At 36.8% G+C, this 13,557-nt stretch overlaps 1 protein-coding gene across 1 annotated transcript in view; it reads right to left on the bottom strand.

The window, feature by feature from the left end:
• ndl (serine protease nudel) overlaps positions 1-13,557 on the bottom strand; it is a 114,844-nt gene that overhangs the window by 24,124 nt on the left and 77,163 nt on the right. The window contains exons 16-18 of the mRNA XM_083142257.1: positions 12,736-13,056; positions 11,350-11,535; positions 9,516-9,663 (exon numbers count right to left, since the gene is read on the bottom strand). Of these exons, the coding sequence (XP_082998383.1) occupies positions 9,516-9,663; positions 11,350-11,535; positions 12,736-13,056 (655 nt within the window). The remainder of the gene's footprint in view (positions 1-9,515; positions 9,664-11,349; positions 11,536-12,735; positions 13,057-13,557) is intronic.

The raw sequence follows: 13,557 nt of genomic DNA, 5'->3' as shown, positions 1-13,557 counted from the left end.
TAATACTCTACCACCTAAATTTTGGAATATTTCTGAGGGTCGGGGCTTGGTTAATGACATTATAAACAAGCTGCCATTTGAACTACACATTCCAGGCTATCAGTATTGTGGTCCAGGCACAAAATTGGAGCATAGATTAAACAGAGGTGATCCTGGTGTTAATCCCCTAGATGCTGCTTGTAGAGACCATGACATAGCATACAACACACATTCTGATCTTGACAAGAGACATGTTGCAGACAAAAAATTAGAAGAGGCTGCATTTGGCAGATTTGTAAGCAAAGATGCTTCTTTAAGTGAAAAAATAGCAGCATTGGGAACCACCATAGCTATGAACACCAAACAAAAACTGGGGTGGGGGCTGTGAATATGTATATAATAAACCTACAATGAAGGCCAAGGGTGTTATGTATCAAATACCTTATGCAGGTCTTAAATCTCTTAAAACTATTGATAGTCTTTTAACCAAAAAGCAGCGCAAGAAAAAAAATTCTTGTCTTGCAAAGGGACATGGTATGAAATTGTTGCTTAGTACCCCCCCAATTAAAAAAATTACAACAATCCAGGAAAAAATCACATGTGGGGGGTTTCATATTTACTATCCCGGCCATCTTAGCAGCACTTGGGGCTGTTGGGAGCTTGGCTGGGGGATCAGCTGCCATAGCAAAACAGTAATAGATGCCAAAAAGAATAGGGCAGAATTAGATGAATTGAAGCGCCATAACCTGGCCATGGAGAAACAAGGCAAAGGTGTTAAGAGAGCCATGAATAAGTTTTAAAAAAACAAGAGCCGCTTACAAACCAAGATATTGAAGCTTTAATCAAGCCACTGGGCATCAAACATTTTAGAGGTGTGTACATGTCTGATTCTTTACCAGAACAACCACTCAACAAAGAGTGTGGCATTGTTAATTTGGATAAGTACAAAAATCAGGGCACTCACTGGATCTGTTATCTTAAATATTTAAACAATGAGGCATTTGTGTTTGATTCATTTGGAGGTGTTCCACCTGAAAATTTAATAAAATATTTAAAATCACCTAATCTTTATTACAATAATGCCCGTGTTCAAAACTTCAAAGATGTTATTTGCGGACATTTGTGTTTATCTGTTCTCAGATATATGTCTCAAATAAATAAACCATCAATTGAAAATTTTCAAAAAGCCCTGTGGTATCTGAAACATCATGGGGGTATTCCATCTCACCAGCCAAAATTCAATATTGAAACTCAAATTACATGATGACATAGTGTATCCCAAAACAATAGCTCTCAGAGCATTTTACGGCATGTACTTGATCCCTAATATTACACACCACAACAACAAAATTGCAGTTGGGGATCAAAAAATTGTCATCACTCCAGGGCAATATAATCTATCCACTCTAAATGCTCAATTATCCAGAGGTGTAGTGTTAAGTCAAAATTCTGTCACTCACAGAGTAGAGATTGTATCTGCTACAGAAACAGTGGATCTGGGTACTATAGGAGAGCTGTTAGGATTTGAGAACAACACAAAACTTGAACCAGGCATCAAACACACTGCTATTAATATACCTAAATTCTTAGCCATAGAGACTCTGAATATTCACTGTAATGTGGCCGAGGGTATGATCACCAAATCAAATGGCATAGGCACTCACAAACAAACTGGCATCAGTGCAACATTCAAACCTAATTCTGAATTTATGGAGCCAATCATCTACACTCCATCCCCAACATTATATTTTCCTGTGTGCCATAATAGAATAGATAACATTGAATTGATGGTCACTAATGAAAAAGAAGAATTAGTTGATTTTGCTGGAGCCACAACAACTGCAATCATAGAGATTAATATTTAAATAAAAATACATACAAGAAAAAAATGGAAAATATTGAGAGTTATGAGCTACAATCATTCCCCCCAAACAGAAGGACATTTGCAAATTTAAATCAACCCAACACAGAGATTGAGGTTGATCTTGATGTAGGGGATGGCTTTATACACCCCCACAGAGCAGATCTATACATCAAATTTGATGTTGTAAAGCTCGATGGAACAGATTATCCGGCAAATTCAAACATAAGATTGGTAGACAATTTTGTGCCGCATCTGTTCTCTGAAATTGAGATCAGAAAGCATGGCGTTGTTATAAACAGAGTAGATTATCCCGGCATTACCTCCACAGCTTTGGCCACATTAAAATTATCCAAAACCGAGGCTTCTTACTACAAAATAGGTGGATTTGATTCTGGTGATAAAATTATATCCAAGAGCCACACAGTGCTGTTCCCTATGCGCCTGTTGCCAGGATTCTTCTCAGATTACAAAGATATTATGTGGAAGGGTGGTTTAAGAATCACATTTAGAAGAGCTGCCAATGATAATAATGCTTTGATGAGGTACAGCACATTAAACTCTACAGGGGAAGCTTTGCCCAATACCCTACCTGATGAGGGCAAATGCATTATTCAGACTATGGAGTTAAGAATCCCAGTTGTTGAATATGAGGCCAATTATGCTCTTAAATACAAAGCTGATATAATAAAAAATCCACAGATTCCTCTACAATTTTATACATATCAATGTGTACAGAAGCCCGCATCTGGTACTTATTATGAGTTTGATGCTACAAATTCATTCTCCAGTATACAATATGACATGCCTGATTTTGTGGTGGTACTGTTTCAGACTGGAAGACACAATAATCAGGAATAAAATTCAAGTAAATTTGATAACTGCAACATCAAGAACATATATCTTAAAAATGGCAGAAATGAGGTATTTCCTAGAGAAAATTATAATTTAGACATGTCCAAGGATGATTTCCTTAAATTATATGAGGCATTTTCATCATACAAAAGGGTCACTACTGGCAATACTGACATGTATTACACACCAGATGAATTCAAAGCACAGAGACCCATGTTTGTCATCAACACTTCAAAAAGGAAACAAGTTGTGGTGAATGACAGGACAAATATTAAAATTATCTGTGAATTCCATGAGGCATTACCTGATGACACTATATGTAGTGTTATTCTCATAGGTGAAAAATCATATGTTTATGATGTAAGAAATGAGAGAGTCACAGAGCAATTCTAGAAAAATTTCTGCACATTACATTGTACATTGTCTTAGTATTAGATATATGAGTTGAGGCTGGTGTCCAATTAAAATATTGAGCATATTCCAGGTAACATATTAACATAACAGCAACAAGTATTTAAGCATATATTACATTATATTATTGTGTAAGCAAAATGCTCATAAGAGCTTTTGCCTTAGTTTTTAAGTGTAGCCAAAACAAAATCAAGGCAACAATATTAACACTTTGCCATCAGGGGAGGCCTCACATTTTACCAGAACTCAAACCCAGAGCTCTTGTTTACAAGGCACCAATATTAACACTTTGCCATCAGGGGAGGCATTACATTTTATCAGGATTCAAACCCGAGCCTCCTGTTTACAAGGCAATAAGCCATGGAACTATGTCCACATTTTATTGAGAATCCAGAGCTCATAGCTCTATATCAGCTAAATACAATTCAAAGTTGGACTTTGAAATTGTGCAATGTATATATTCTGTAAGTCCCGCTCGGGTTTATATTAACACAACAAGACAAGACCAGAATTGTGCTCCGGCTTGTCTGACAACATGCAAGGGGCCAATATTCTCATTACTGAGAATTTCCCTTGGAGTCAATAACATGAAGGCATGTACGGGGGGGGGGGGGGGGAATTTTCCCTGAAAGGGTACAATGTAGTTTTTATCTCATGCATGCACGCATATAAATTGCCTGCCGGGACATAGAACTGATCAAAAGATTAGAAAAAACATGCAACCAATTAATTATGTTTACCCACTTCTCTCCCATTGTATTGATCAGGCAGTTTTGCCTGCATAAAAATATAACAGCAGTTAATGGCTGAGCTGATACTTTTATACCCAGACAACAGCTATTAACTAGGCTCGGGTGATCCCCAATATAAAATAATTTTGTTCTTTTATGCTGTTGTACAACACTTTTTACCAGGTTTCAGATCTGGGAGCTATCAGTTGTATATCAACTAGCAATAATTATTCTCAAAATCTCACGTGTGGACATATTATTTTGCCACATGTATTTCAATCTTACACATTTTATCAGGACTCAAACCCGAGCCTTTTGTTTACAAGGCAACAATATTAACATTTTGCAATCAGGGGAGGCCTCACATTTTATCAGGACTCAAACCCAGAGGCCTCCTGATTACAAAACAATAAAAACCATGGAGCTATGCACCACACTCTACTGGGTCTCAGAACCCAGGAGCTATGAGTTTTATATTAATATATACATGGCAGAATCAATCTGAGGGGGGCTACACTTGAATTCAAAATTCCCGGGATTTTGACAGAAAAACATACTATAAACAATAAAATGATATGGGAACTTGGCATAGTTTTAAGTATAGGCAAATCAGATTATTGAGGCTCTCCTTTTCTACACTAGAATTCAAAATTCTTAAAAATTCAGAGCATATCACACTAGAAGAATTGGGGTATAAGCCCCTCTTGGCTTTGTTTTAAGTATAGGCAAATCAGATTATTGAGGCTCTCCTTTTCTACACTAGAATTCAAAATTCTTAAAAATTCAGAGCATATCACACTAGAAGAATTGGGGTATAAGCCCCTCTTGGCTTTGTTTTAAGTATAGGCAAATCGGGCTGTTCAATCAAATAGCCTCTCCTTTTCTACACTTGTAAGTGGCACTGGTTGTGGTACCAAACACACTACTAAAAGAGCTATAAATTGATAAACTACTTCATTTTTATATACTGTACACATACACAAGTACTTAGCTGTCCAACCAAAAAGAAAACAAAAAAAGTAAAGTAAAGTGCTCCCCTGTGCATAGCACCATGCCATGAAGGCGTATAGGGGGTGTGGGGGAAACGCCCCACACTTTCTTGATCCAGTCGTGAGTGGGGTGATGTGATCAGCATCATGCCCCTGACCGCCTTTACCCCCCAGGGTTTCCCCCAGGTACCCATTTTATTCGACGCTGGGTGGACACCGGGGCCGCTTCCATCGTTAGAAAAGTTCCCGGATTTGAACCGGCCGGGGATCGAACCCGGGACCTTTAGCATGGTAGTCAGACACGTTACTGACTGAGCCACAGCGGCCACATCAACACAAAATCACTTTATTTCTAAATTGCATATCTAAAGTGATTTATTCATTGTATGTACTTAAAGAATATCCTAGCTGTCCAACAAATAAAATAATCACTGCTGCACATACACAACCACATGTTGAAAATCACATGATGATAAACAAAATTAATTCATGACTGAACACAAATGACACCATTGTTTCCCTTCATGTGCGGGAACAGACTAATCTTATCGCTGCTACAGCTAGCAAGTTCAATGAAACTGGAAGTTGAGTAGACATTTGGGGAAAGAAAGGAATGCAGATTGACAGGGAGCGATGTTTTCAAACTGAGATTATGTGCATGGGAAATCCCAATTTGCAGCATCTTCCTGATGTGATCGCAGGTAAAACGTTCTTCAGCTGCAAGTGGTAGGATACTTTAGGCAAACGTTTCATTACAAATCGACAGTTTGCGGGCACAACCTCGATTGCCGGTTTTTTGCGTGTTTTCTACTTAATTTGATGATATTTCATGGTTATTTCGTGAAAAATCTTTCATTTCGTAGAAAAGCACATTTTGCATTACTTCGCGAATACAACTCACGCATATTTCATCATTGGGGTGTAGTTACGTGCAGAATGTTCAAAATTGCATATTTTTTTCACATTTCGCGATTTCGCTCATCGCGAAAATTCAATGTCCCTATGCATTACATTCACTACCCTTCACCCAGCGGTCGATATAGTACATACATTTAACCAATATGCGGTCCTATAAAGCACATACTTGTGTAGTCATAGTGGTTGCACATAATGCGGTTTGGTAAGTATAGGAACAAGATGAGCATCGGAAAGTGGGATCGAACTGACCTATAGAACCCCTCACCCCGAATTGACATAGTTTATTGCAAGTTACAAAATAGCAGAACATTTGTTAGTTCTATTTTTAATAATGGAAATAAAGTCCATTTAGTTAGTATTCGAACAGAATAACCAAAGAAAAACGGTGTTCACGGGGGGGGGGGGGGGGGCATAAATGGAGAGTTGGTTGGCTTAATTGTAGTAATAATTAATTTTTAGTTGTTTGTTGAAAAATTGAGGTTACATTACAGGCACCAGGTTATGTTTTACCATTTAATCCAATGAATAACTGGTTTCCACAGTTTTCAAAATTAAGTTAATGGTCAAACAACATAATCTTTATGACTAAAATTTCTTTCTCTTACTTTTATTGCTTTTTCTTGAAGTATCTAAAATTTAATAACAAAATATAGTAGCTGTGCATTTCAGTACACACTGCATGAAAAAAAAAGTTGTGCTGATGGATAGAGTAGAAAAGTCTGCTCAAGGATATAAGGACAGCAATAATAATAATACGTTTGGAATCAGTTATTTATTATTAAATTTTAATTATTATTATTAATTAAAAATCATTATTGTTATTATATCTAGTATTCAAATTTCTTGAGACGTCCTTAGGAATAATTATGACTGACCCCCCCCACCCAAAAAAATGTTTTTCATGCCTGCACCCATGATTAACAACTACCTTATTGTTTGGCACATGCAGGAGATAAAAATCAGTACATATGCTGACCAAGGCAGTCTACATTTCAGTAGGAAACAACAGTGTGCCTTTATCAAGGTCTTCCTCAGACTTGAAACCAAATTAAATGAATTCATTTTAATTTGCAATGAGATCTGTTGCCTTTGAAATACTGTTGACATCAATGGTTCCCAGGAGAAACTTAGGATGTCTACCATTTCATAAAAGTAAAATTCCCTGACATTTCCAGGTTTTCCAGACCAAGAACCAAAATTTTCCATATCAAGTCATTGTGGCAATTCATGTATTTAAACATGTATGTAAGTCACTATATTTTAGCTAAATACCATATTTAGAATCCCACTTAACCAAGTTATTAGAATATGCACTTCACATGTTAAAAGTAATAACGAGAAGGGAAACTGAACAGGAATTGCCTGTTTGTATAAGAGGTGAGCTTTATGTACTACTTGTCACATATTGACTAATGGTAGATTATTTTTTTATGTAAAAAATCATAACAATTATGGTATAAACAATTCATACATAAAATATTGTATACAAACTCAAAAATTGCAACAAGAAACTGGTAAATTCCAATAGCCACTTACTGTAGTAGATTTCTATTAGTTCAAAACATGACCACATTTCCTAGAGTATTTACTACCAGTGACTACCAGTGATACTCAGCATATCAAACTGAAGTATAGTTTGTCCACATACAATTTAAAATTTCTTGCTTGTCCTATTGTCCTATTTTCCTTTGTGTACACTCTCAGTGCACTACTACAAAAAAAAAATATTTTTTTTCCAGAAACAGTAAATTTCCATGATTTTTCCAGATTGGCAGACAACCCGAAACAAGTTTTGAAGGCACATGATCTCATTGCAATAGCACTGACAGAGACAATTGCAATAAGGTAAAACAGCTACAGCGAATCAGGCGAAAACATGCCTGGCTTGGTAGCACAGTGGTAAAGGAAAGGCACAGTATGCCAGAGGCTCGAGTTTGAGTCCTGGTCGAGCATGCATTTTTCACCAAAATTTCTTCATAATATAACAACTGTATGTCAAATTCCCCCAACTTTTCCTGGACTGACTGTTTCTACAAAATTCTTCATGCTTTTCAAGCACTTCCTTTCCTAATATTTGATTCGAATTTGATTTTAAAATTGTGGGAGCGTCAGCACTTAGGCTATTTTGCTCCCATCGCATTATACGGGGGCCAGCCCCTTATCATTACAAACGTTGCATAATTAAAAATCTTAAAATGTTCTGACTTCTGTTAAAAGCTGAGGCTGTAAACGGGCACTCAGCACACATAAGGACAACAGGACAATACAAACAAAATTATACTGGCCATGGGGCCAGTCGCCAGAGCCTCGTTAGTCTTCAGTCCAGGGTGTACTAATGTGGAAGTGAGGTTGACATTTGGGTGTACTACGTGGAAGGTCACCCCTTACAACCCTCCTTTCCTAATAGATGGACTTCCCGGTCTTTTCTAGACTTTACAAATCAGTGAGTAACTCTGTTAAAAATGAACATAATGCAGGTGAAAACATTAAACCAAAGTTTAAATAATTATCTTGCAATAAATATTAACACAAAGTTGGAAGGTAGGAAGGCAGGTGATGTCTCGGGCATGTAACTGTCGAGATCACATGGTTCTGCAGCAGACACCCAGGACTCTCACTTATAATATATGAACAGCATATGCTATTTTCTTCATTTGTTTATCTATCACTTGGCATCTTGCCACATTTTCTTCCATTCTCATTACAGTTTCTAATGTTACATTCAAAAGCTCTCAGCATGATTCATAGCTGAATAATTTTGGTTAAGGAAGACACGAGTCATTAAGATTAACACTATCAGGAATTGATTTTTATTTTGATATTTTACACTTTAATTCTGCAGCAGTCAAAGATATTAAAAAAAATGAATCGTATCCTTATCATATCTATTTAATTTGTAACTAATTATAAAATTGAAAAGAAAAATTGATATTTTGGCCCGAAAATTGATTTCATTTACGCTATGTTCAAATCCTGGTCAACAATTTTCACAAACTTTTCAATGAATTCTCTATGAGATATTAGTAGAGGCATGCATATTTAGTTTTTGACAGAAACACGAAATGTGAAATAACATGCTGTAATGTTCATTCTTCATGTTTTTTTAAAAGGTGCGAGGTGCATTTTCCTACCATGTTTCGACATGAAATGATGCAAAATAAAATCTTAAACATGAAATTTAAATAATTCTTGAAACTTTCCTGGTGGAAAATGATGAAGAGTGTTTCCTTGGGATATCCACCAGGTGATTCCCGGACAGGCTTCTAAGCTTTCGAGAGGTAACATCACTCACTCTCAGTCCCTGAAGATATGAGTGATGTCAGCTCTCTAAAGCTCAGAAGTCTATCTGGAAATCACTTGGTTGATATCCTGAGAAAATCTCTTCTTCACGAAATTTAAAGTTTATTTATTAATGCAACACTTTCTGAAGTCTTAATTATCCTGTGAGTAATGCAAATCACAGAAAATTGATTAATTTTTTTGCTGTAAATATTCAAGAAGCAAAAATGGACTCTTCATTCAGGAATAACTTTATTTTGTGTAATAATTATAGCTTTTAAATCAAATTTAGGGTTATATTCGCCATTTCAAACTGAAATGTCATTTTGCTTTTGATCTCAAAATGTGTCGAGTCCTTGTACCGAAATTTTAATGTTTTATTCACCATAAAAAAGTGGCTCTAGCTATTAGCTATCAATTTAAATATATTATGGTAAACTCTAGAGAATTCTTATAATGTATAAAAAAAATATTCTTTTCATATAGCTGTACCTTGCAACTGACAATAGGGTCGACCCTCTTGAAGAAAAGCTTCTCTGGGGCACACATGCCAATCAGCTGAAGCTTCAGAGGCTCGTAATTTCCTTGGTTGTTCCTCTGCACAGTGATACACAGAGAGTCCTCATTGAAAAACTCAGAACTGAGAAAGCAGAAGATAAATTAGCATATCAGGTTGCCTCCTTCATACAATTTGTATATAATTTCTAGTGCTAGTCAAACAAGAAATAAAATTTTAACTCTTCCATTTTCATGTATGCATTTAAGCAAGCAAAATGTATATTGTATAAATTACAAGTTAATACAAAGTAATGCATATAGCTATAACAATACAACTAAAACATATTCATACTGGTTAAAAATGAAAAAAAAAATCGAAGACACTTTCAAAGTAAAGCATGAAGGCACTTTTCCAGGAGAGGAAAAATAGGTCAGTTAAAGATGTGCTTATCAACTGCCAATATCATCAACTTTGCTTAACTGTTTTTATCCTATTTTAATTTTCCAGTCCTGAAGAAGACCTTTAATGCTTTAAGTCAACACATTTACATCTTTTTTTTTTTACTTTTTCACCCACTACAGATAGTCCCACGTGCAAGCACGCACGCACGCACACGCACACACACACACACACACAAATGTAGCCGTAGTGCATAAAAACATAACCACAAAGTTCTACACAATCGTGTGCTACCATCTGCTTCATATACATAGTCACACACTTTGACAAACTTTCTGGACTTCCCAAGCAATTTTAAAATAAATTTCAAAATCATTCTGTTGTGCTTTGACCTAATTTTAAGTGTTATACTGGACTTGCTCTTCAAGAGAACAAGGTTTATTCAAAATTGTTCAAATCAAATGAATGAAACTAAACAATAAAAAGCATTTTTATGTAGAACATCAACAGGCTGGTCAAAGAAAAAGTGAATATCATTCCCATATTTTGGCAAGTGAAAGAAAAAAAAACACTTAATTTTCCCAGAATTTTATAGCGGTTTGGATGTATTTTCGAAATGTCATGGCTCACTGCAGTGCTCAAAGTGCAGGGGATGGGGTGATGGTATCCCCTTAGGTAGCAAAATTTTGACAAGGTATCCCCCAGTTGTCTCATTGTCACCATTATTGAACTATAAGAGCATCCCCCCCCCCCAAAGCTAACATTTACCACTTCAGGTGCTGACTCTCAGGCTGATTTCCCTGACTTTTCCAGGTTCGCCACAAATTATGTGCTTGACTTATAAATTTCAGAGCTGCTCTTTACAGTAGTGCATGTCTTCTGTAATTCGAACAAGTACTTTTTTATCTTATATTTTTCATATGTCTAAGTAAAACACATGGTATATTGTACAGACTGAAAGCACACATCCATACGATTGGCATTTAATGTCAGAATCGCCAGGACACACACGCATGCCCGCGCAAGGACTAGAGAGACTGTGGCGCCATCTTCAATGATGTCACTATGGTTCTCGTACACCAAGGTATGTCTGTAGCAAGTTTCATTGCATTATGACCAATAATTTGATATTTATGAGCAAAAGAAACACCATGTATTTTTGTTATTTTAATCACTTTTCTACATCTAAGTTCTTTGCACTGATGAACATGAATGATGAATTGATAAAGACAGATTAGGTGACAAACAATGAGAAAGTCATGCCTCACTTAGATTTGAAATTTACCACACAATGCTAACCACCCTGCCATGAATTTAGCGCACTCAAACAAGAGAGCTACAGTCTGGTGTTACATACAAAGAAGATGCCATTCAACATTCTGAAATCTAAACAATACCAAGAAAATAAAAGTTTTGCAATAGGCTTACCCTCTTGGGACACCAAGGGGTCTCACATGATGAGAGACGTTCACAGCTGGATCCATATGGAGAAGAACTGCAGAGGAGTTGGACATAGGCAACAGTGAGTCAACCCTGACATACTGTTCAATAGCAGAGCCAATCATTTTCTCCTTTGTGCTTCCCAGTAATATGGCCACGTACGTATTATGCAAACTGTAAGAAAAGTTATCATGTGACATTACAAAGAGAATACTCTAGTTTTCCATGAGAAAATTTCAACAAAATTTTAGGCTGTATCTAAATATTGTTTTTATTTTAAGGAAACTTTGTTACAAAAATTTCAAGATCTGGTCACTTAGTGAGATTTCACACCAAAGTGACAAGTGACACAATCAACTATAGGTTTGTGCAGCATATCATGCTGCTATGGTGTGAAATGTAACTGATTGGTTACTTGGTGTGAAAGCTCCCACACCGCTTGGCTGAGCCAATGGTGATTTATCGGTATCAGTCAATACTCGTGGTATCTGTATCACAAAGTATCGCATGAAGAACGATACATTTGTTTATGATTTTTTTGGCACTTCCCTACCAACCTCTGGTACACATGATCTGCTTGTTCATACATTGTTCAATTCCGTAGTGTCAGAAAAAATTATACTCCTTCACCGAAGTCAGAGATATCCTCAATAACCAATTTGCAGGTCGAAGAATAAGTCGAGGTGGGCCAATTGCATGACCACCTTGTTCACCTGATATGACACCCTTCGATTCTTACTTTTGGGGTTTCATTCATCAACCTGGAAATCGGTTATTGAGGATATCCCAGACTTTGGTGAGGTAGTAAGGTGATGCGCCATCTTGTTGGAAGTGGATGCGACCTTCAAACAAAACACTCGGCGAGCTCACTCTTGACCTGTGAAAGAAGCCATTTTTAATGAAACTTCTGCTGGTGCTTATGGTGGTGGAATTCAGTACTATTCCACAACGATAGTTGAACTTTATGTATTTCCTTACAAAATGACACCACAAGCAGTTCTTGACCTGTGAAAGAAGCCATTTTTAATGAAACTTCTGCTGGTGCTTATGGTGGCAGAATTCAGTACTATTCCACAACACTAGTTGAACTTTATGTATTTCCTTACAAAATGACACCACAAGCAGTTCTGTAACTTTTCGAAATAAAGTTTTACACACTTACAACCTTGTAAAGTGACAGGGACACAGGGCGATTGTCTCCAAAACTGGGGGGAGGGTTCAAAGTCGAGTCAGCTTAGCCCTAGTTTTAATACTAAGAAAACATTATTTTCCAGCAAAAGGGATTAGATATCTTATCAAGAAAGCAATACTCGTAGCAGAGATTAATTGAATCATGTTATCGGGTGTTAAAACAAGAAATCAGAAATAGCTCACCTGACATTGTGAAAACAGGCCGCAGGTGCCAAACTCCATTCCTGCGTCAATAATGCAGCATCGCACATGAAGGTTCCGTTCCCATAAACTGAGCCATGCCAAGGCCACAGTGAATGATCGACATCCACGTCCTGTCCTCCGAAATCAAAATACTGGGCCACTCGCGTGCTCAGCTGCGAAGGAGAGCATCGCAATTTCATTCCAGTGCATGCTCTCTCTTCGCTGGACGATGTGTCCAGTAGGTTGAAGGCTTCCAGGAGACTCTCTACCACATGAAGGTTTGTATCTGAAAGTCTTATCTTTCTGAAGGAGTCGTACCCACTAGAAAAAATAAAAGCATGTTCTGTACTACTTAGGGATGGGCCGATATGAAATTTTGGCCGATACTGATAAATAGGGCTCGGATAGTTATGCACTTAAAAAAATGCAAAATATGAACTAAAAAAGTGTAATATGCACTTAAATATGCATTTTAAACACCCGTTTAATTTATATTACAAACTATGAAAGATTATATGCCTGGCAATGAGTACGCATTATTCTGAATGCTCATTCGCTACACAGATTTTTTTTCAATTAATATGGTTCTGCATTAAACAGATCAAGATCATGATTGCATCTAACAACATGATGTCTCAAATTTTATAACTTGAAACTCTTTCTGTTTTCAGCTAGAATAGTTACATATTCCTTTTTGCAAGATACAAGTGGACTGTATTTTAGGACAACAAAGTCAGACACATCAAGTTCCAGATCATCCACACGTTGTCAATTTGTATGCAGAATTTTGCAAACTTTCACCATTGTTGCATACCCACTGTT

This window comes from Lepisma saccharinum, chromosome 20 (genome assembly GCF_977018435.1).
Source record: "Lepisma saccharinum chromosome 20, izLepSacc3.1, whole genome shotgun sequence".
NCBI classification, from domain to species: Eukaryota; Metazoa; Arthropoda; class Insecta; order Zygentoma; family Lepismatidae; genus Lepisma; species Lepisma saccharinum.
Note: the sequence above shows the minus strand (reverse complement) of the source record. Positions and strands in the feature narration are given on the sequence as shown.